Raw genomic sequence first — 25740 nt, forward strand, 5'->3', positions numbered from 1 at the left:
GGTCAAAATATTAATTTGCCTAATAATTCTCTTGTAGTATCTCTAAACATGAGAGAGCTGCTGCACAGTCTAGTATCTCTGAACATGAGAGCGCTGCTGTCAGCGCGCTCATGTTCCCTCAGCAGCACAGGGGAGAGGGAAGCAGTGTCTCCCTCCCCCCTGTGCTGCCGCTGCCACCAATGAACGGGGAGAGGGGCGGAGGAGGGGCGGGCACACTGCGCCACCAATGATAGGACTTTTCCTACACAGAGCGGCGCCCAGAGATGTCCCAGCACTCACCATTATTCCTGGGCGCCGCTCCGTTCGCCCGCTGTGCCCCCATTACTGTTTCCTCTCCAGCTCCATATGCTAATTACTATTGGAGCAATGGGGAGGAGACATCAGTTTCTCTAGTGGGCGTTCCTTCTCTCTGCGCTGAGATTGGACAGCGCTACAGCCAGGGAGAAGGAACGCCCACTAGAGAAGCTGATGTCTCCTCCCCATTGCTCCGATAGTAATTGGCATATGGAGCAGGAGACAGTAATGGGGCACGGAGCGGCGCCCAGGAATAATGGTAAGTGCTGGGACATCTCTGGGCGCCGCTCTGTGTAGTCTAATACTTAGTCTGGACTCATATAAAGAAATATTTAACACATAATACAGGAGGCGGGTGCCGGCAGCAGAATCGCATTGCCGGCACCCTGCCCCTGACAGGGAGCTGCGATCAGCGGCAGTTAACCCCTCAGGTGCGGCACCTGAGGGGTTAACTGCCGCTGATCTGCCAGTACCCACCTCCTGTATTAAGGGGTAATAATCATTGGTGGCGCGGTGCACCCCCCCCCACCCCATTAAAATCATGGCACAGTGCGCCGGCCCCTCTCAGTGTTAAAATCATTGGTGGTAGTGGCCACAGGGTCCTCTCCCCTCCCCCTCATTGGTGGCAGTGGCCACAGGGTCCTCTCCCCTCCCCCTCATTGGTGGCAGTGGCAGCTTCTGTTCGGAGCCCCAGCAGTGTAAGCCTGGGGCTCCGATCGGTTACCATGGCAGCCAGGATGCTACTGAAGCCCTTGCTGCCATGGTAAGATCCCTGATGCTGTGTGTACAGAGCACAGGGACAGTGCGAGGTCCTATTCACCCTGATGGAGATCTATCAGGGTGAATAGGACAAGGGATCAAAAAAAATCCCAGGTTCTGGCCCTTAAGGGGGGAAATAGTTATTAAATAAAAAGTGTAAAAAAAATTAAACGTAAAAAAAAAAAACCACCAAAATGTTAAGTATGAATCACCCCCTTTCCCATTTTCACATATTAAATGTATAAACAATAAATAAACATATTACATATCGCCACGTCAGAAAAGTCCAAACTATTAAAATATAAAAAAGAAATATGCGGTGAACGCCGGAACAGAAAAAATAAATAAAAACTGTGCGATTAGCCATTTTTTAAAATGCGGAATGCACGTGGCTTTTTTGGTTTATTTTTTCCGAGTGGTATTGAATGGTATCGAGTATCGCAATACTTTTTATGGTATCGAAACCGAATCAAAGATTTGGTATCGCAACAACTCTAATTAGCCGTGTGAATGTAAACAACGACGTTCCCATTCACTGGCAGCAAGCAGAGATTTGGAAAATGGCGAGAAATTGGACAAAGAATATTAGAAAGTTTTAGAACTTCTTATTGTACATTGATTACACTTTATGTACATACTCTGTGCTGCTGTGAGACTTCCCTTTAGCTGCACGAAAAAAGCTAAATCGCCAAAAAGGGGGGGGGGGGGGCAAGGGGAGCTAATAAAGGGGCAGACGCCCGACATCAATGGCTAATTGTCTAATGCTTTACTAATCTGAACAGTTGAACCCAGCAGTATCTGGACACAATCCAGGCCCCTGATGGGCACAGAGCCTGCGTCAGAGCCGGTGCAGCTGCAAGGCTAATTTGTAATTCTGGGAGGGCAGGGGGTCACGACACCCCTTTCCTTGTGGTAGTCTTGCCCCATATCCGCTCTGGAGAGTTTGGTGGGGTATGTGAGCTGAGACCCCCTGAAGCACAGCTCAGATACTTACTGGAGATCTCAATACAATATGGAGGATCGCCATAGATTTCCAAGCCAGAGACCTCCCAGGAGTCCCAAAGTACCGGATAATTCTCACCGCTGAAGGTTTGTTACATTGTATCCCGGTTGATCCAACTCTCTGAACATCTCACGGCGGGCGCTCCACGACGTGGCACGCGCCAGCTCTGCCCGTGCACCAGACATCCCTGTGATTTGAAGACGCTTCCACATCTGGTTCCACCATGATCCCCCCCGAGGATGGGATGAGTCATTAGCATCACTTACATCACTGGAGAGCGTATTAAGGGGCCACAGGTCGCAGACATCATCCCCCGCCTGATACCCATAATCTCGTCCCGTCATAGGATGACTGATGGATTTATAAGGTTGTATAAGGCTTCTTGAAGGAGTAGACTCGTCACGCCGGCTCATAACCTACAACGGCAGCGGGCGAGGCCGCGATGGCCCTTTATGTTATAATCCTGCTCTGCGGAGCGCGGTTATCTATATAATGGCCTTAGTCATAATCACGTCACCGGTCGGGAGGCTTTATCACCACAGGACGGGATAAGTATAATGATTTCTATTATTCCAGCTCTGACAAACAGAATAGAATACACGTCAATGGAGAATTTGTGGAAAAAACGGACCTTCTGCAGGGCCTGACGGCAAAGCGCCCCCTGCCCTCCAGCCCTTACTTCCTGTACAGCAGCCTCCCATCTCCTTCACCATCCTTCTTCATGTCAAGGACCATATGAAGCTTCCAGATTGGGTTCAAAAAGGACATTCTGCAGCAGCTGGGCCAATGTGGTATGTAATATATTGACGAAGACCTCACCTATTCTTCGGACAGAGGTTCTGCATCAGCTGAGCCTGTTAATTGCTGCCGAACCTCATAATACAGAGCTCAGCTACTGCAGAACCTCATAATACACACCTCAGCTGCTGCAGAACCTCATAATACAGAGCTCAGCTACTGCAGAACCTCATAATACAGAGCTCAGCTACTGCAGAACCTCATAATACACACCTCAGCTGCTGCAGAACCTCATAATACAAACCTCAGCTGCTGCAGAACCTCATAATACAGAGCTCACCTACTGCAAAACCACCTATTACACACCTCAGCTTCTGCAGAACCTCATAATACAGAGCTAAGCTACTGCAGAACCTAATAATACAGAGCTCAGCTACTGCAGAACCTAATAATACACACCTCAGCTGCTGCAGAACCTCATAATACAGAGCTCAGCTACTGCAGAACCTCATAATACACACCTCAGCTGCTGCAGAACCTCATAATACAGAGCTCAGCTACTGCAGAACCTCATAATACACACCTCAGCTGCTGCAGAACCTCATAATACACACCCCAGCTGCTGCAGAACCTCATAATACAGAGCTCACCTACTGCAAAACCACCTAATACACACCTCAGCTGCTGCAGAACCTCATAATACAGAGCTCAGCTACTGCAGAACCTCATAATACAAACCTCAGCTGCTGCAGAACCTCATAATACAGAGCTCACCTACTGCAAAACCACCTAATACACACCTCAGCTGCTGCAGAACCTCATAATACAGAGCTCAGCTACTGCAGAACCTCATAATACACACCTCAGCTGCTTCAGAACCTCATAATACAGAGCTCAGCTACTGCAGAACCTCATAATACACACCTCAGCTGCTGCAGAACCTCATAATACAAACCTCAGCTGCTGCAGAACCTCATAATACAGAGCTCACCTACTGCAAAACCACCTAATACACACCTCAGCTGCTGCAGAACCTCATAATACAGAGCTCAGCTACTGCAGAACCTCATAATACACATCTCAGCTGTTGCAGAACCTCATAATACAGAGCTCAGCTACTGCAGAACCTCATAATACACACCTCAGCTGCTGCAGAACCTCATAATACAGAGCTCACCTACTGCAAAACCACCTATTACACACCTCAGCTGCTGCAGAACCTAATAATTCAGAGCTCAGCTACTGCAAAACCACCTAATACACACCTCAGCTGCTGCAGAACCTCATAATACAGAGCTCAGCTGCTGCAGAACCTCATAATACACGACTCAGCTGCTGCAGAACCTCAAAATACACAACTCAGCTGCTGCAGAACCTCATAATAGACACCTAAGCTGCTGCAGAACCTCATACTACACGACTCAGCTGCTGCAGAACCTCAAAATACACAACTCAGCTGCTGCAGAACCTAATTATACACACCTCAGCTGCTGCAGAACCTAATTATACACACCTCAGCTGCTGCTTACACCCACACTATACATAGAACCATAATACATACTCAGTGTGATGCTACATCACATAATAAATACCCAAGCAGAACCTCATCTACTGAAGAATCACTTTAATGAGTTTTTACTTTTGTAAAATCAGCTTTGATGACAGTGCAGGGAACACACGCCACCGCTGCCTTTCTAATAGTGTTGATCGAGCATGCTCGGCCAAACACTATTTCGGCTCGAGCATCTCGCTGCTCGGCACATGGCGGTATTCGGCCGAATACCGCATGTGCTCGAACGCAATGCTCGAGTCTCCTCCCCGCACGTTTGTTAGCTGCTACACAGCCAATAAACGTGCAGGTAAGTACTGCCATCACTGTAATGCCGTAGCCATGTTGGTTACTGGCATTACAGCGATTGACTGGCCGGAACACGTCATAGGGTGCTAAATAGCACCCGATGACACGTGTTTGGCTCAGTGTTAGTCAGAGAGAGCTGTGCTGAAGAAGGGAAAGATAGTGTAGGGAGTGAATTTTTTTTTTTGTAAGTTGGAAAACTTGTCAGAGACCCAAAAGTCCTTTTAAGGACTATTGTGTGTGGCAGCAATATCTATTTTTAGCGCATCCTGCGCTAAATAGCATGCAATAGTTAGGCCGCTGCAGACAGCGACATTATCTGCGCTACATCTGTGTAACGTGTGCGCATCCCAAGAAAATCAGTGACACCCAGTGTACTTTTTCCGTAGACGGTGTCCGCTGCGGACAGTTACATTAGCTTCGCTGCATCTCCTGTGTAATGTTTCCACATCCCAAATACCTGTGACATTCCCTGTAATTTTTTATTAGCCGCTGGTGACATCAGCGACATTATCTGCGGTATTTCTCCTGTGTAACGTGTGCACATCCCAAAAATATCAGGGACATCCAGTATACTTTTTCCGTAGACAGTGTCTGCTGCAGACAGTGACATTAGCTGCACTACATCTCCTGTGTAATGTGTGCACATCCAAAAAATATCAGTGACATCCAGTGTACTTTCTCCGTAGACGGTGTCCGCTGCGGACAGCAAAATTACCTGGGGTACATCTCCTGTGTAACGTTTCCACATCCCAAATACCTGTGACATTCCCTGTAATTTTTTATTAGCCGCTGCTGACATCAATAACATTATCTGCGGGATATCTCCTGTGTAACGTTTCCACATCCCAAATACCTTTTTTATTTTTTTGCGCATACACTTACAAATCCTACACTACTGTACGTGTGACATACTTTCAAGCATATATAAAATTTTATATGAAGAAGGCGAGCAGTAAGTGACAGGGTGCACGCAGAGGCCGTGGCCCTGGGCACGGTGAAACTGTGCCTGCTGCCAGAGCACAAGAAACACACTCATCCACGATACCTAGCTTCATGTCCCAGTTTGCAGGGTGGCGCAGGACACCGCTCTCGAAGTCAGACCAGTGCGACCAGGTGGTTGGTTGGATTGCAGCAGATAATGCTTCCAGTCGGTTAAGCACCACCCTGTCTTCCACAAAGTCCAGTCTCAGTAGCCAAGAGTCTGGTCAACAGAATCCTCACCCTGATCCTCCTTCCTCCCACCATGGAGAGTCTTGACAAACAAGTGATCCCACACTTGGATATTCCGAGGAGCTCTTTTCAGCGCCATTCCTTGATTTGGGCCTCTCAACAAGCCCGCTTGAAGAGAGACATGAGGAGATCTTGTGCCCTGATTCCCAAACTCTTGAGCATCCACAGTCACAAGAAGATGACGGTGGGGAACGGCAATTAGTGTTTCATGGAGGTGGATGATGATGATGAGACACAGTTGCCAATAAGTCAACCACAATTAGTGTTTTAAGAGGTTGATGAAGAGGATGAGATACAGTTGTCAATAACTGAGGTTGTTGTAAGGTCAAGTCAGGAGGATGACCAGAGTGAGGAAGTTAAAGAGGAGGTGGTGGATGATGAAGTCACTGACCCAACATGAGAAGGTGGCAAGCTGAGCGAGGACAGCAGTACAGAGGGGGAGGGATCCGCAGCACCGCAACAGGCTGGAAGAGGCAAAAGGGAGAAGGCGGACCACACCAAACAGGCCCGCAACTGTTCCCCGGAGCACCCCCTTGCGGAAATCTCCCTTGCCAAGGGGTAGGTGTTCCGCAGTCGGGCTCTTTTTTGATTAAAGTGAGGACGACAAAAGAATTGTAATTTGCAACCTGTGCCGTACCAAAAAGAGCCGGGGCGTGAACACTAGCACCCTCACGACCACCAGCATGATCCGCCACATGGCATCAAAGCACCGTAATAGGGGGGCCGAATCTGTGTCTGCGGGTCACACCACTGCCTCCTCTTCCCCTGTGTTACGTGCTGGCCAATCCCATGTTTAAGGCGCAGGCCCGGATGCCTCCTACCCTGCACCTGGACCTTCGCAAGCAAAATCAGAGACCACATCCACTTCCATGTCCCAGCGCAGCGTACAGATGTCCTTACCCCAGGCATTTGAACGCAAGTGCAAATACCCAGCCACCCACCCACAGGCCCTAGCACTATATGCGCAACTTTCCAAATTGCTGGCCCTGGAAATGTTGCCATTTAGGCTTAGGTCACTGAGGCCTTCCGCAGCCTGATGTCGGCAGCCGTCCCCTATTACGCAGTCCCCAGCCGCCACTATTTTCCACGGTATGTCGTGCCTGCCTTAAACCAGCATGTGTCCCGTATCATCACCCGTGCCCTGACCAACGCAGTTACTGAGAAGGTCCACTTAGCCACTGACACATGGACAAGTGCTTTCGGCCAGGGATGCTACATTTCCCTGATGGCACACTGGGTGAACGTTGTGGAGGCCGGGAGCACAGGTGCTACCGACGCCAAGGATTGTGGGCCCTAATTGCATCAGGGTTTCCGCCACCACCTACGTTAGTGGCTCTAACCCCCCAATTCTCCTCCTCCACTTCTACCTCACAATTATCCTCTTGCAGCACCAGTCAGCCGGTAGCTGGAAGCAGTGTAGCACTGAAGTGGGGAAGCGCCAATTGGCCTGCCTAAACTGATCTGCTTAGGTGACAAACAGAGCTGTGGCAGGGGATAAGGGACCAGACGGAGCTGTGGCTCTCACTACTCAACCTAGAACCAGGCATGGTTGTGTCTGATAATGGCACGTAACTTGGTGGCGGCTTTGGAGCTCGGCAAGCTCACACACATACCATGCCTAGCCCACGTCTTCAACTTAGTGGTTCAGCGGTTTCTCAAAACCTACCCCAATTTGCCTGAGCTACTGGTGAAGGTGCGCCGCGTGTGTTCCCATTTCCGCAAGTCATTGACAGTTTCGCTGTCAATGACTACACTGCAGCAACGATTACAATTGCCAGCTCACCGACTGTTGTGCGACGTGAGCACGCGCTGGAACTCGACGTTCCACATGTTGGCCAGGCTTTGTGAGGGCAGTAGTGGAATACCAGCTGCAACATGGTCGTCGCCTTTCCAGTCAGCTTCCGCTCTTCACAAGCGAGGAGTGGGCATGGATGTCTGACCTCTGAGGTTTTACGCAACTTTGAGGAATCAACACAGATGGTGAGCGGCGATAAACGCTATTATCAGCGTAACCATCCCACTTCTGTGTCTACTGAAACGCTCGCTGCTCACAATTAAGGCCGACGTTTTGCATATGGAAGAGGAGGAAATGGGGGAAGACAGTACACAGGGTGATAGCCAGACCACCCTCCGTTCATCTTCTCAGCGCAAATTGGATGATGAGGAGGAGGAGGAGCAGGAGACGGTTGCCTCCGCTACAGAGGGTAGTACCCATGGAAGATTAATTCCATCTGTTCAGCGTGGATGGGCCGAAGAGGAGGAAGAGGATGAGGAGATTGAGAGTCATCCTCCTGATGAGGACAGCGAAGTCTTGTCTGTTGGGACTCTGGCACACATGGCTGACTTTATGTTATGCTGCCTTTTCCGTGACCCACGCGTTGTACGCATTTTGGACAACACAGATTACTGGTTGTTCACCCTTCTCGACCCCCGCTACAAAGAGAACTTCTCTCATTCCTCTAGTGGAGAGGACGAGCAAAATTATGCAATACCAGAAGGTCCTTGTGGAAAAATTGCTCCAAAAATGTCCAGCTGACAACGCTGGCAGCAGAGTACGTAATTCCTTGGCCAACCGAGGAGGGGAGACGAGGGGAACACACAGAAGTTCCAGCAGAGGCAGGGAACACTCTCCAAGGCCTGGGACAGTTTCATGACACCCCGCCAGCACCCTCACCCTGATGCGCGGCCTAGTGTGAAACATTTTGGAAGATGGTGAAGGAGTACGTAGCAGACCATGTCAGCGTCCTCAATGATCCCTCTGTGCCTAACAACTACTGGGTGTCCAAGCTGGACACGTGGCACGAACTGGCGCTCTACGCCTTGGAGGTGCTGGTCTGCCCTGCCGCCAGTGTTTTGTCAGAGCGGGTATTTAGTGCTGCTGGGGGCATAATGACTGATAAGCGTATCCGCCTTTCAACTGAAAATGCTGACAGCTTGACTCTTATAAAAATGAACAAGGCCTGGATTGCCCCTGACTTCTCTACTCCACCAGAGGAAAGCGGCTGAACATAAAGGCACTTTACATGTTGTAGAGGGTCAGCTCACCTGCAGGACCTCACATATAATTTTTTAGAGGGTCAGCTCAGTAGCAGGCCCTCACCTACAATCTTTTAGAGGGTCAGCTCACCAGCAGGCCCTAACCTACAATCTTTTAGAGGGTCAGCTCACCTGCAGGCCCTTGCATATAATGTTTTTGAGGGTCAACTCACCTGCAGGCCCTTGCATATAATGTTTTTGAGGGTCAGCTCACCAGCAGGCCCTCGCCCATAAGTTTTTCAATGGTTAGCTAAGCAGCAGGCACTCGCCCATAATGTTTTCAATGGTCAGCTCTGCAGCAGACCCTCACCCCTAATGTTTTAGATGGTCAGCTCAGCAGCAGGCCCTCGTCCGTAATGTTTTAGATGGTCAGATCAGCAGGCCCGTGCTCCTAATGTTTTTGAGGGTCACCAGCAGGCCATCAATCATAATTTTTCAAGGGTGTTATGTGTAATAAAGGGTGTATTGGAGTGCTGGTTCCTTGTAATTTTTGGCTGCCCTTTCCCTTAGTGCATAGGCTTTATGAGTGTAGGAGTCCCACTACCTGAACAATTGTACCACAATGTGTATGATGCCCTCCTTTATGTGATATACAGGTTGTATTGGAGTGCCTCTTCCTTGTAATTTTTGGCAGCACTTGCACTTTATATACAAGTAAATATACAGGAAAGAATGTTTCAGAACAATTTTTCCTCTAAAACCGATTTTATCTTCGGTTTTGTGTGCATTAGTGTCAGTCTGTAAAAGTCGCGTACTACTCGGACAACATGGTTCCCAGCAGCGACCTGGGAGTCCAAGATGCATCCAGACATCCTCCCCCTGCTGTTCCCGAACCATTTTGGTGGTGTTTCCATCAATTTCTGACCTTTTCCTGTGAACCAGACACCCTCCCCTCTTCAGAGCAGACGGTGCCTGGTTTAATGCTCGGGTTCTCCCATTGAATTTTATTGTGCTCGGTAGAGAACCCGACCATCCCGAGGTGTTCGACCCAAGCCCCCGAACACTTTGGTGCTCGATCAACACTACTTTCTATCAATCCGGTGCATCTCCCGCACAGGGCAAACAAGTTGCATTATGAAACCATCAGGCACTTTACCCAGTGTCCCAAATATCTACGGTATTCAGAGAGTCAGACGGACCAGACGCTCGTGCCCAGCAGAACTTTTGGCCCAAACTGCGATTATCAGCCTTTCAGTGTCAATTAATAGAAAAGTGCAGGAAATCGCTGTTGCACAACATCCCGTGGTCTACATCCTCTTCATGCAGAAGCTGAAGCACGTAATTGTCTGAGCACAATAATTAGGAGCCTCGTGATACAAAAATGTCCGGTAAATAGAAAGTAATGTACGAAATGTGATGGCACCTTACAGTCCGCCATTACTGTAAGAGGCACATCCGTTATAAAGCGGCTGCAATGCGGAGGAGTAAAGTGCATCCATGTCATGAGACGCAGTGGAAACAATGGAGTAGTGAAGTGAGAGTGGATGTAGCTGCAGCTCTGGCGCTATTACAGACAGCTGATTGGTGGTGGGGTGTTGGACCGCTGCCTATCTAAGGGTCCATTCACACGTCCGCAAAATGGGTCCGCATCCTTTCCGCAATTTTGCGGAACAGGTGCGGACCCACTCATTTTCAATGGGGCCGGAATGTGCTGCCCGCGTCCGCATTTGCGGATTTGCACTTCCGCTCCGCAAAAAATAGAACATGTCCTATTCTTGTCCGCAATTGTGGACAAGAAAAGGCATTTTCTATGATAGTGCCGGTGATGTGCGGTCCGCAAAATGCTGAACGCACATTGCAGGTGTCCGTGTTTTGCAAATCTGCAAAACACATACGGATGTGTGAATAGACCCTAATACTGATGGACTCTCCTTATGTCAGGACATCAATATAAAAGGACTAGACAACCCCGTTAAGGGGTATCCCTGTTGGTTAAAGGATAGAGGAAAACTATCAGATTGGTGGGGGTCCTACCACTGGGACCCCCACCGATCACATAGTGTGCTCTCCGCATCCGTTCTGTCCCCATAGAGAATGAATGGGTCCGCACCCATTTGCAATTTGCGGAACGGATGCGGACCCATTATTACGGATGTGTGGATGGAGCCTTGAAGGGGTCACACCAATGAGAGGCAAATAGAGATTAGTGCGGGAAAAGGAAAAAAAAAACTGAATAAGGCTACATGCACACGACCATATGTGTTCATGTATGCCATCCGTTTTTTTTATTTTTTTTGCAGATCCATTGTAACAATGCCTAAAACGGACAAGAATAGGAGATGTTCTATTTTTTTTGCGGGGCTACGGAACGGACATACTGATGCGGACAGCACACGGTGTGCTGTCCGCATTTTTTGCGGACCCATTGAAATGAATGGGTCCGCATCCTATCCGCAAAAAAAAACCGGAACGGACACGGAAACAAACAACGTTCTTGTGAATGAGGTCTAAGGCTGAGTTCACACGGGCGAGTATTCCGCGCGGATGCGATGCGTGAGTTGAACGCATTGCACCCGCACTGAATACCGACCCATTCATTTCTATGGGGCTGTGCACATGAGCGGTGATTTTCACGCATCACTTGTGCGTTTGCGTGAAAATCGCAGCAAGCTCCTCTTTGTGCGTTTTTCACGTAACGCAGGCCCCATAGAAATGAATGGGGTTGCGGTGCGATTTTCACGCACGGTTGCTAGGAGACTATCGGGATGGGGACCCGATCATCATTATTTCCTCTTATAACATGGTTATAAGGGAAAATAATAGCATTCTGAATACAGACTGCATAGTACAATAGCGCTGGAGGGGTTAAAAAATAAATAAATAATAATTTAACTCACCTTAATCCACTTGTTCGCGCAGACGGCATCTCTTCTGTCTTCATCTGTGAGCAATAGGACCTTTGATGACGTCACTACGCTCATCACATGATCCATCACCATGGTAAAAGATCATGTGATGGACCATGTGATAAACGCAGTGACGTCATCACAGGTCCTTTTCCTCACAGATGAAGACAGAAGAGATACCGGCTGCGCGAACAAGTGGATTAAGGTGAGTTAAATTATTATTATTATTTTTTTAACCCCTCCAGCGCTATTGTACTATGCTCTGTATTCAGAATGCTATTATTTTCCCTTATAACCATGTTATAAGGGAAAATAATACAATCTACAGAACACCTAACCCAAACCTGAACTTCTGTGAAGAAGTTCGGGTCTGGGTACCACAGTCGGTTTTTTATCACGCGCGTGCAAAACACATTGCACCCGCGCGATAAAAACTGAACATCGGAACGCAATCGCAGTCAAAACTGACTGCAATTGCGTTCCTACTCGCACGGGTTTTGCCGCAATGCACCGGGACGCATCCGGACCTAATCCGGACACGCCCGTGTGAAAGAGGCCTAATGGTAATGTAAAAAGCCTGTATTAGTAAATGACCCCCAGGGTGTCTAGACCTGCACCAGATTTTTCACAGAGGCTGAGGCTGGATGATGAAGCGGGTGCAGACACCTTTCTCTAATTCTATACCATCGGGCACATTTACTACGCCGGATTTAGTCGCCAGCGGCTGGCGAAGTTTTTCGCTAACATTTACAACTGTTAGTAAATTTACTGGGGCTGGAGTCCCGACGCGGCCCCCGACACACCATAAAACCGGCTGTGTGACTAAATATTGTCGTGTGGCTGGTTAGAAAAGGGGACTTGCGAATTTTTTACGCTTAAGGGCCCTTTCACACTTGCGTTGTTCTGTTCCGGCATAGAGTTCCGTCGTCGGGGCTCTATGCAGGAAGAATCCTGATCAGTTTTATCCTAATGCATTCTGAATGGAGAGAAATCCGTTCAGGATGTCTTCAGTTCCGGAACGGAACGTTTTTTGGCCGGAGAAAATACCGCAGCATGCTGCGCTTTTTGCTCCGGTCAAAAATCCTGAACACTTGCCGCAAGGCCGGATCCGGAATTAATGCCCATTGGAAGGCATTGATCCGGATCCGGCCTTACGCTAAACGTCGTTTCGGCGCATTACGTTTAGCTTTTTCTGAATGGTTACCATGGCTTCCAGGACACTAAAGTCCTGGCAGCCATGGTAAAGTGTAGCGGGGAGCGGGGGAGCAGTATACTTACCGTCCGTGCGGCTCCCCGGGCGCTTCAGAGTGACGTCTGGGCGCCCCACGCGCATGGATGACGTGATTGCATGGACACGTCATCCATGCGCATGGGGCGCTCTGACGTCATTCTGGAGCGCCCCGGGAGCCGCACGGACTGTAAGTATACTGCTCCCCCGCTCCCCACTACTACTATGGCAACCAGGACTTTAATAGCGTCCTGGCTGCCATAGTAACACTGAATGCATTTTGAAGACGGATCCGTCTTCAAATGCTTTCAGATCACTTGCGTTGTTACGGATCCGGCGGGCACTTCCGGAAAATGGAGTGCACGCCGGATCCGGACAACGCAAGTGTGAAAGAGGCCTAAAATAGTCACAAATCCCTAAGTAAATGTGCCAAAAATGTGTCAATTTGAGCTAAATGTATAACAACGTCTAGGTGCACTCACATTAGAAGAGGGATGCCCAACCTGCGTCCTTCCAGCTGTTGCAAAACTACTACCCTGGTAGCCGTAGGCTGTCTGGGCATGCTGGGAGTTGTAGTTTTGCAACAGCTGAAGAGCACCGGGTTGGGCATCCCTGCATTAGAACATGTACTGAAAAATGCATCATTGTTTGTTTTATTACTTTTGCACAATAAAAAAAAATGTTTCTGTGCTGCCATAACTTTTTATTTTTTTACATCATGAGTTGACAATTTCTCCACCACTGTTTCCCGGTATATATTACTTTGTAATCCCTTTTTATTTCGCTTTTGTGGTTGGCAGGATGATAAAAAAAAAAAAACAGCAATACCGGCAATTACTAAAATTCTTTCTTACAGCATTCACTGTGTGGGTTACATATCATGATGTTCTAGTTTGCGCCATTAGGTATAGTTTTTTAATGCTTTACTTTTTCCCCCCAAAGCTAAGGGCTCATGCACACGACCGTATGTATTTTGCGGTCTGCACACAGACCTCCTAAATCAAAATGGAGAGGCTTGGGACCCTGATTTCATTTTTGGCTTATTTCCGGGTTGTGTCCCTTTAAAAAGAATAATGGATTTTTGTTCTAAAAATGGCGACAGACCTCTAAAAAAAAAAATCCTATTTTTATTTTAGTTGAAACAAAAAAAAAAAAGAGGGTCAAAAAGACTGGAAAATTTTAACCCTGAAATCAACTCCACAATCGGCGTTCCCCGGGCGGCTCATTGTGTGCCGTGTTAGATTAGAGTTTTGTGGCAGGCGGAAATATCGGACTCCCATGCACTGAGCCGAACATGCAAGTTCTTTCAGTACAGCAGAAGGAGATAAGGGGCTGCCAGGCACATCCGGGGATGCATCCCGAACCTAAGTATAGTGGAGTGACTAGACACACTTGTCGTCTTGCTGGGTGACCCTAGCGGGCTGGAAATATAGAAAATATCCCAAGATAACAATATTAAGAAATTTTTTTGCGATAAATACTCAAAATACAGTATAAAGTCCCCTTGTAGCCCCCATACATTATAGTAAGGTCTTCTTAGGGCCCCACGCCATGTAATGAGGCCCAGGCCAGGGAGTGAGCAGCGAACACGGCTTTTGCTCACCAGAGTCCCCGCTCTTAGGCCTCATGCACACAACTGTGGTTTTTGACAACCGCACCATGCAGATCGGATGCGGAACCATTAAGATCAATAGGGCTGCAAAAGATGCTGCAACACGTGTGCTGTCCGTATCTGTACGTCCGTTCTGCGGCCCTGCAAAAAAAAACAGAACATGTCCTACGGACAAGGATAGGAGATTCTACGGAGGGCGGGATGTTCCGTTCCGCAAAAAATGCAAAACACACAATCCGTGTTTTGTGAAACCGCAAAAACAGCTACGGCCGTGTGCATGAGCCACTGGTCTGAGCTTCCCGGACCTCTTGCGCTTGCACTGAATTACATGCGCAGTGTACTGACATGTAATGTGCGCCAGACACCGCGTCCGGGACATGTTGTGCATCGGCGCACATAACATGTCAGTACACGCCTACACAGTGCCCGTTTCGAAAAGCGGTCAGAACTGCGAAGAGCGCCCGCCCCTATGTATGCAACTTTCCCAACTATGAAGTCGCAGGGAAGAATTTTTAATAACTTCACAGAAGAGGGGAAAAACTAAGAATTTAATTTTCATGTGAATGTTAATCCGGGGAGAATGGACGCCGTCACGAGTCAGAGAGGAATTTCCACCTAAATGATATAAAGCGGCGGCTTTTTTCTTCTGTCTTCTCTGCATCAGCAGGTTCAATGAATGATTATCAAGTTATAACGTGCCCAAAGCCTAAGACCGAGACACGTGACCCAATTTATTAGGGTTTAATAAAGGCGTCGGCCAGTCAGGAGGTTAAAACCCGCATGTGTTCCGTTTTTTTGCGGACCCATTGACTTGAACGGAGCCACGGAACGTGATCTGCGGGCAATAATAGGACATGTTCTATCTTTAAACGGAACGGAAAAACGGAAATACGGAAACGGAATGCATACGGACTACATTCCGTTTTTTTTGGCGGAACCATTGAAATGAATGGTTCCGTATACGGAACGCAAAAAATGGCCAGTAAACGGGGGGAAAAAACGGTCGTGTGCTGGAGGCCTTAGTAAGGGGGAGCCTGGAGGGCGGATTTAAACAAGAGTGTTTCCGTTCACTAACAGCAAGCAATGGTGAGGAACTGAAATGCGAAGTTGCAGAACTTTCCATTATACAACCATTATGCCGCACAACCTGCGGCCCTCGATACCATTCTGTGCGGCCCCCAACCATCTGGTAACAGACATGTATGTCTATGTCTTGTGGCTGCTCACATGTATCTTTCATGTATTCTCCCATTAGATGGGAGTCCTGGAAGTGTAGACATTTATGATATATACTGTGTGTTTATTATGCCAGAAATACAGTATTTCAGTTGGTAATACCCCTTTATGTTTTATTTTCAACCCCTGGAATTGGTTCAGGCCGACAATGTGGCCCCCAACCAGGAAAGGTTGTGCACCCCTGCATTGTGCCTTACTTGGTGTCCAGTCACACCAGTCTGATCTGCATGAATTTTAGCGCGGATTCTGTGCCAAAAATCTGTATTAAATCCGATGACCGTCCGCATCCCGTGCACCGCGCTGCTGTGGAAGATATCTCCCTGTAGCTTGTACGCCCTCCTAATGTACACACAGTTTCCCGGCTTTGCCCCATGGTCCAAAAACATACCAGTCAGTGGTTTAAAGGGGTTCTCTGGGACTGGGTGCAAGGGTTAAAAAACAAAAAAAAAAAACAAAGACCCACCTGTCACCGGTGCTCCAGTTCCAGCACTGAGCCCCCTTCTCTTGGACACTGCACACATCGCCACTGGGGCCACTGACGGGCCTGCAGACCGCACTCCTCCCTTCTGGACCACCAGGGACCAGAAGTGGAGCTCATCACTGGACCCGGACCACTGGGAGTCTTTTTCTTTTGCACCCAGCCTGCACATATCAAAATGGTCTCAGAGAACCCCTTTAATTGGCTTCCTGGTAAACTCGCCTTAAAGGGGTACTCTACCCAGAAGCATCCACTGGATAAGTGTTACTTGACCTGTGGGGGTCTGATCAGTGAGGACCAGAATAGGGTCCCCCCCCCCCCAGTGCAAGATCACAGTTGAACAGAGCATGGGTCAAACATCTTCAATGTTGATGGCGCTGACAGAAACGGACGAACTCTGCGTCGTTTTAGGCGCGGTCTTTTGGGGTAAATGTGGCGATCAGTAGGGATCCCTGGATCCCCACCAATCTAGTGGACAGGGGATAAACGCTTCTCGTCTGGAGTACCCCCTGAGATAATGGGATTAGATTGCGAGCTCCTGCTGCGATGTGCAGTGCTGCGGAATATGTTGGCGCTATAAATAACAAGGACGAGATGAATAATGCAGGAGCTTCCTCCGTGGCATAAACCGCAAGCACATGACGCGATCCATAAATGTAAGAGCTTTTCTTTCTTCCTGTGAATGTTCTCTAACTAATGACAGGCAGGAATTTAATGAGCGCCCCGACCCCACATCAGACACAGATATTAATTCACGCTAATGTAGAGCAGGATTGATCCGGGGAAATTAATATTGGCACGATGATCCAGGCCGCTCCTCAGATTGCCCCATCTGCACTGGGGGAGATTAGCGGCGGAGGGGCAGGATAAGCTCCTCTGGCTATTATTGCTCGCCGCAGCTTTGCCGCATGCTCGGTTTGGCACACTGTCACGGACTGAGCGCACGGCACATGACGAAGTCGCTCTCTGTCCTTGTCTCCAGTCTTCAGCGCAGCACGGAAAAAGCTTCAGGGCGATAGGTAGGGATGAGGGGCGAGCGCAGCTCTGCAGGATCTGTGTCAGGAGCCAGCTCCGAGCGCTTTACTGTCATTAAGTTAATGCGTCCCGTTGCGAGGATCTATTTAAAATGGCCGGGAAAATGGGCCACTTGTTTGTGGAGAGACTTTTCTTAATTGAAAGCGTAGGTCTGGAGCTCCGCGGCGACGTTCAGCTTCACTTACGACCTCAATGTCCCCCAAGGGGGGTAATTAAAAAAGAAAAGTTGCTAAAAAATAAATAAAAAAAATAACATGAATTCTAACATGGTCGGAATTTTTGTCCTTGTCTTTGTGTCACAGGCGAGCGCTGAGCTGACGCACGCGCCCCCCGCGACTGACAGCAGCCGTAGACAAGCCATAAAATCAAAGACTGTCCACAGGATGTCTTTGGTCGGAACTTGACCATCTTGTAAGCTCTTGTGGGGGGAAGGGGGGGGCAAAAAGATCAGTCCACGGTCCAGTTTTACTGCCCATGTTTGGTGCAAGACGGATGAGGGTCTGGGGCTGTTTTTCAAGGTGTGAGCCTCGTGGCCCTCATGTACACACTACATGTGCCGTAAGGAGCAGTGCTTCTCGTGGAGAATACGTTCCATAATCTAAATGCATCATGCACACGACCGTATGTATTTTGCGGTCTGCAAAAAAATGATCTGCAAAAAATACGGATGATGTCCATGTGCATTCCGTATTTTACAGAACGGAACAGCTGACCCCCTAATAGAACAGTCCTATCCTTGTCCGTAATGCGGACAATAATAGGACATGGTCTATCCTTTTGCGGAACGGACATACGGAAAAGGAATGCACACGGAGTAACTTCCGTTTTTTTTGCAGACCCATTGAAATAAATGGTTCCGCATACGGTCCAAAAATAAAAATGGAACGGACAGGGATAGAAAATACGTTCATGTGCATGAGCCCTAACAGACTATGGCAATCTTTTTATTAGTAAAGCATATAGAAGCACAATATGGCGCCATACGCCTCTATGGGTGCATATTACTGCTGGTGCAACATGGCCATGTGCATAGGACCTTGGTCCGGCCTCATGCACAACTGTACCCAATTTGAAACATTTACCCTAAGTGCACAGCTGAGCATTTTACAGCGCGTTCCTACGCGCTGTAAAACGCACAACAAGGAGAAACCAATGCTTCCCTATGGGAATGGTTCTCACCTGGGCGTTTTACAGCGCGTACGATCGCGCTGTAAAACGCCCGACGCTCAAACAAGTATTCGAGCTTCTTTGGGGCATTTTGTCGCGCGTTCCCGTTCATAGACTTTCGGGAACGCGCGACAATGGACGTTCGCTTGTCTCTGTATGCACGCTTGTAAACGCCCGTACAATCGCGCATACAGAGCGCTCCTTTCAGAACGCTCAGGTGTGAACCCAGGGTTAAGCCCCAAACCTGCCCGGATCTCCAACTTCTGGGTGGGTTTACAGAAGCCACACCCACTTTGCACTATGCGCACTATGTATACTGGTGGTAGAGATCCGTAAGGTGCCTATAGAACACACAGGATTCTTTCTCATAGTTTCCATAAGAATCTAGTTTTCCACAGCACATTACGTTATCATCATTGTACAGAGCGGGAAGAGCAGAGCGGATTGACATACAGGTTTGTGGGAAAAGTGCGGCAAGTTATTCATTGAAAATCCAGATCCTTCTGAATTTAGGAGTCCAGTGGGCGGAGTAATTCAATTAGTTACTCCGCCTTCTGGACTCCTAAGAATAGCGTAAGCCAGATTTTCAATTTTAAAAAAATGACACGCTTTCTCCACAAACCTACATATGGATCTGCTCCGCTCCGCCAGATCGATAATATCACAAAGCATTTTAGATCAGCCAGTCACGGCAAAACCCCCCTAGATCTCATTTCATGTGCTACAGCCACAGATCCCGGCCTGGATGCTGTCCACTGACCTGAGAAGGATCTATGCACTTCCAATACGCTCGTCTGAAACTTGCCTTATTATTTAAAAAGAAGGAATAATACAAAGACCATAAATTGTAATAATATCCATATTTCTTCCATTTTTATCACCTGTAATCCATTCTCTCAGCCACCAAAGCAGCTTATGGACGTGGAGAGCCAATAATCTCATGACCCCACGATGGCAGAAGAAGGGTCGGGCAGATCAGATCCTTGTTCTCAGGAGGTAAACCTCCGCTAGAGGCGGCTTGCAGCAGCTTATTCTCCTCTCTCCATGGAGTACATGCATGCTCAGCCAAGCCCAGTGTGCCTGTGGGAGCTGGTAGAAACTGTTGTTGGCAGACAGCCATTAAGGGTCATTGGTTTTCTCCCCTAGGCACAATGCTAAATGATATTATACTACGGCCGAAACGATTACTCGATTGAATCGAATAATTAGACACAAAAAAAATCCTTGATGGATTTGTTTGTGTCATGTGACCACGGAGCGGGAGTGAAGCGCTTGCTATTACTCACCGCTCTGTGGTCACCCGCCGGCCCGCGCGCTGCACTGTCCTACTGACACATCGTCAGGACACAGTGCACGTATACGCGCACTATGACCTGATGCTGCATGACGTCAGGACGACAGTCCAGTGAGCGGAGAAGAAGACAGAGGATTCTGGAGCGCTGCCCCTACAGGAGAGGTAAGTATTAGAGGGCTGCTGGAGACTAGGAGCGGAGATAGTGGCACTGGGGGAGCTAAAGGGGAAGATGGCCTCGGAGGGGATGATGGCACAGAGGACTCATGGCATTGGGGGACTGATGGCACTGAGGGGGGGCTGATGGCACTGGGGGACTGATGGCACAGAGAACTCATGGCATTGGGGACAAATGAATGACACAGAGGACTGATGGCACATAGAGCTGATGGCACTGGAGGAGTGATGGCATGGAGGGAGCTGATGGCACTAAGGGACTGATGGCACAGAGGGGGGGCTGATGGCACTGAGGGGGGGCTGATGGCACTGGGGGACTGATGGCACAGAGAACTCATGGCATTGGGGACAAATGAATGACACAGAGGACTGATGGCACATAGAGCTGATGGCACTGGAGGAGTGATGGCATGGAGGGAGCTGATGGCACTAAGGGACTGATGGCACAGAGGACTGATGGCACTGGGGGACTGATGGCATGGAGGGAGCTGATGGCAACCGGGGGGGGGGGGGGGGAATTGAGCTGATGGCATGGGGCGAGCTTATGGCACAAAGGACTGATGGCACTGGGGGGAGCTGATGGCACGGGGGTCTGATGATGGCACAGGGGGTCTGATGGCACAGAGGACTGATGGCATTGGGGGAGCTGATGGCACTGGGGGGAGCTGATGGCATAGAGGATTGATGGCACGGGGGGGCTGATGGCACAGAAGACTGATGACACTGAGGGGGGTCTGATGACATTTTATAAAGAAAAACGTTTTTTATTAGTTGTTTTCTTATTAGAGTACTCGAATAATCATTGGATTAATCAATAGATTACTTGATTACTAAAATAATCGATAGCTGCAGCCCTATATTATAGCATTCACTACCATGTCCAGTGGTGAAGATAAAGGGGTCGAACAGTGCGCCTAGGGGCCCCAACACCACATCTGCAGTGGCCATAGCCTCTTGGACCTGACACCCCTTTCCTGTACCCCACAGGCACCTTTCAGCCTTCCAGGACCACACAAGGAACATCAGCATCCCAGCGCAGGCGGCATGTCACCACACTGCACCGCCTGCACAGGCCAGAAGAGTCTCAGCTGCTCCACTCATAGTGATTTGGGGATCAGTCTTTTTATTTTCTGGGGGCACTGTTACCTATTGAGTGGCACCACGTTTGGGTCACACAGGGGTTATTTATTACTGCTATGGGGCAGAAGGGAGCATTATTACTTTCTGGAAGGCGCATGTAGGAGCACAGGGGCCTAAAGGCCATTACTATTATTTGGAGGCACTGTGCCAGGTACAAAAGACTTCACAATTTCTTTGTAGAGCGCAAAAAAGGGGGAAACTTTTACTGTGTAATTCACTATTACTGTCTGGGGCATATTAAGAGCACTGTTTGGCACTATTATTTAAGGACACTACCTATGCGGCACTATTGTGTTCAGGGCCACCATCTGTCTGGCACTGTTTTTAGGGGTAATTATAGTTACCCTTATTTCTGTAGTATACTATTTGGGGGCATTATGCAACACAACGTGTACGGTAATAGAGGAAGGTGGGGCAAGAACTTGCAAAGAATTGTGGGTCGGTAGAAAATGTGCTGGAAAAGTCAGGGCAGCAAACTTTTCAGCAAACCTTTCAGACACGAGACGATGCTGGAAGAAATCACCATGGTGGTCTGGGCCGGGAGGAAAACATAGGAAATGTAAATGACCCCGGTCAGAGAAGGCCCGACCTGTGAGTCAGTGGATTTGACCGTACTGTAATCACCTATATAGCCTGGGTAGAAACGGTATCTACGACTACACACTGTGTGCACCATTATTAGCCAAGTCAGCATTTTGACCGTATCATCATTTTTGTGCATATGTTCCAAATCTAAGCTTTATAACGTTGAATACTTATTGGATTTAAGCAGGTGTGTTTGTGTATTGAGGAGATCAAGAGCCTATATCAAGGTGTGCATAATTATTAGGCACATTATTATTATTATTAGGGGGATGCAGCACTCTTGAAATTGCTAAGATATTGGGGCGCGATTACAGAGCCATCAAACCATTTGTTGCAAATGGTCAACAGGGTCGCAAGAAACACGTCAAGAAAAAAAAGGCGCAAATTAACTCGCTGGGGGTCCCAGTGGTAGGACTCACACCGATCTGATAGTTATCCCCTATCCATCCTTTATTAAAGGAATAGCCCTTTAATACTGGTCTTTGTGTACTGTGTAGTGCCCATTAACAGTATGGAGGTAATATCTGGTCCTGGTATCGTGGGATTATTTGCATGTCATATGGCACCATTATTTACTCTGTGGCCGTATTAGTTATGGCTGACTCGCCCATGTGCCTGAGTACTTATGATTAACACACAGTTGTATATATACACGTAGGGAGGTGACCCAAGCTAACACCGGGCCCCTGAGCGTGTAGCTACGCCTCTGAACGTGTCCCGGTATATCAGGTGACAGGCAGCAAACAAGCCTCGCTCAGAAACATTACGCAATCTATGGGTGCTGATCATCGAGTTTGGGTGCCAGGCTCTCAATATAACTATATCAACCAATAATATACATGTGTCGTGCCCCGGGGGGCAGAGCGTTGTTGTGCTCTCCATGTGCGGGCCGTTTGGCAGTGGGTGACAGCAGAGGGTAGGTAGCTGATCTGCATGGAGGTAGGTTCTGAGGGTAAACACCATATTATCACTGAAGTATATAGTGGTGGGCACCACGGCCGCCCAGATAGGGAGCAGCACCCACTGCACAGATAACTAGTGAGGATCATAGTAAGTAATGCTAGTGATTGTCATGTACCGGAGCCGCCCCACCGAATGGGAATCGCTGGGGGTTTGGGGGATGGGGGGGCGGCATCAGCAATGTAGAGAGACACTCTGATCATGATTTTAATGGTTACTACTGCGCCAAGTCACACAGGAAGGACCACACCGCCATTATAGCAACACCACATCATTTTAGAGGGTGTCGGAGCATTGCATTATCATTAGAGTATATCTTATGGGGTGCCAGAGCCCCCAGCACAGATGGAGCAGCATTACATTACCATTGCAGTATACACAGGTGGCAGTGGTTTTGGGGGTGTCAGACCCCCCTCTACAGATGGGGAAGCATTACATTACCATTACAGTATACACTGGTGGCAGTGGCTATGGTTTTGGGGGTGTCAGACCCCCCTCTACAGATGAAGCAGCATTACATTACCATTACAGTATACACTGGTGGCAGTGGCTATGGTTTTGGGGGTGTCAGACCCCCCTCTACAGATGAAGCAGCATTACATTACCATTGCAGTATACACAGGTGGCAGTGGCTATGATTTTGGGGGTGTCAGACCCCCTCCCCCCACTACAGATGGGGAAGAATACATTACCATTACAGTATACACTGGTGGCAGTGGCTATGGTTTTGGGGGTGTCAGACCCCCCTCTACAGATGGAGCAGCATTACATTACCATTGCAGTATACACAGGTGGCAGTGGCTATGATTTTGGGGGTGTCAGATGATTTTGGGGGTGTCAGACCCCCTCCCCCCACTACAGATGGGGAAGAATACATTACCATTACAGTATACACTGGTGGCAGTGGCTATGGTTTTGGGGGTGTCAGACCCCCCTCTACAGATGGAGCAGCATTACATTACCATTACAGTATACACTGGTGGCAGTGGCTATGATTTTGGGGGTGTCAGACCCCCCTCTACAGATGGAGCAGCATTACATTGCAGTATACACAGGTGGCAGTGGCTATGATTTGGGGGTGTCAGACCCCCCTCTACAGATGGAGCAGCATTACATTACAGTATACACTGGTGGCAGTGGCTATGATTTGGGGGGTGTCAGACCCCCCCCCCCCTCCCCCCACTAAAGATGGAGCAGCATTACATTACAGTATACACTGGTGGCGGTGGCTATGGTTTTGGGGGTGTCAGACCCCCCACTACAGATGGAGCAGCATTACATTAGTATAGCAGTATACACTGGTGGCAGTGGATATGATTTTGGGGGTGTCAGACCCCCCGCTACAGATGGAGCAGCATTACATTACAGTATACACAGGTGGCAGTGGCTATGGTTTTGGGGGTGTCAGACCCCCCTCTACAGATGGAGCAGCATTACATTAGTATAGCAGTATACACAGGTGGCAGTGGCTATGGTTTTGGGGGTGTCAGACCCCCCTCCCCCACTACAGATGGAGCAGCATTACATTACAGTATACACTGGTGGCAGTGGCTATGGTTTTGGGGGTGTCAGACCCCCCCCCCCCTTCCCCTCCCCCCACTACAGATGGAGCAGCATTACATTACAGTATACACAGGTGGCAGTGGCTATGGTTTTGGGGTGTCAGACGACCCCCCCCTTCCCCTCCCCCCACTACAGATGGAGCAGCATTACATTACAGTATACACAGGTGGCAGTGGCTATGGTTTTGGGGGTGTCAGACCCCCCTCCCCCCACTACAGATGGAGCAGCATTACATTACAGTATACACTGGTGTCAGTGGCTATGGTTTTGGGGTGTCAGACGACCCCCCCTCCCCCTCCCCCCACTACAGATGGAGCAGCATTACATTACAGTATACACTGGTGTCAGTGGCTATGGTTTTGGGGTGTCAGACGACCCCCCCTTCCCCTCCCCCCACTACAGATGGAGCAGCATTACATTAGTATAGCAGTATACACAGGTGGCAGTGGCTATGGTTTTGGGGTGTCAGACCCCCCTCCCCCCACTACAGATGGAGCAGCATTACATTACAGTATACACTGGTGCCGGTGGCTATGGTTTTGGGGGTGTCAGACCCCCCTCTACAGATGGAGCAGCATTACATTACCATTGCAGTATACACTGGTGCCGGTGGCTATGGTTTTGGGGGTGTCAGACCCCCCTCTACAGATGGAGCAGCATTACATTAGTATAGCAGTATACACAGGTGGCAGTGGCTATGGTTTTGGGGGTGTCAGACCCCCCTCCCCCCACTACAGATGGAGCAGCATTACATTACAGTATACACTGGTGGCAGTGGCTATGGTTTTGGGGTGTCAGACGACCCCCCCTTCCCCTCCCCCCCCCACTACAGATGCAGCAGCACCACACATGACCCGGAGTCACGTGTCCTGTGTTTTCATCTTGTGACACAATACACAACAGTGGGAGGATTTCACCACAACCTGCTCCTCCTGTAAACACAGCAGATGTGGCCCCGCAGGGTGACAGGGACCCTGGTGACAACACGACCCCGCAGGCGGCATCATCACCACACTAATCCTAAAGACTGTGCAGACATGTCCACCCGGCAGAAGGAGGAGGACATGGCATCTCCTGCTCTGCCAGCACACTCACCACAGTAACCGGTGACACCATGGCTGCGGTGCTGGATCCCCTCCTAGTCGATCCCTTCTTCCCTGGGATCCCTCCAGATCAGCGCTACAATGTATCTCTGCGATCACCGCTGATTGTTATTGTATCTTCTTTCAGACTGCTGTGACGTCACGGACGGGCGGAGCTAGTTCTCACTGCGAGGGGCGGGGCTTACTGCCAGGTCTCCAGCTGCAGAGCCCTGGCTTAACCCCTCACACACCACAGGCCTGTGCTGCAGCTGCTGCTCCAGGGGAGAGGATGCAGCTTATAATAAATGGGATATAAAGATATTATGTCATGGAGAGCAACACATGTACTAAGAAAAGGCCAGGGCTGGACCATGAGGCATGGTAATCAATGCAATGGCATCAGTTTTGTAAGTCATATTTGC

At 49.0% G+C, this 25740-nt stretch overlaps 1 protein-coding gene across 1 annotated transcript in view; it reads right to left on the minus strand.

The window, feature by feature from the left end:
• Nucleotides 1-25480, minus strand: part of TMEM86A (transmembrane protein 86A) — a 40727-nt gene extending 15247 nt beyond the window's left edge. The window contains exon 1 of the mRNA XM_040409768.1: nt 25332-25480. Coding sequence (XP_040265702.1) covers nt 25332-25352 — 21 coding nt within the window. The 5' untranslated portion in view covers nt 25353-25480. The remainder of the gene's footprint in view (nt 1-25331) is intronic.
• Nucleotides 25481-25740: the final 260 nt, after the last annotated feature.

Source organism: Bufo bufo, chromosome 10, assembly GCF_905171765.1.
Source record: "Bufo bufo chromosome 10, aBufBuf1.1, whole genome shotgun sequence".
In the NCBI taxonomy this organism is placed as follows: Eukaryota; Metazoa; Chordata; class Amphibia; order Anura; family Bufonidae; genus Bufo; species Bufo bufo.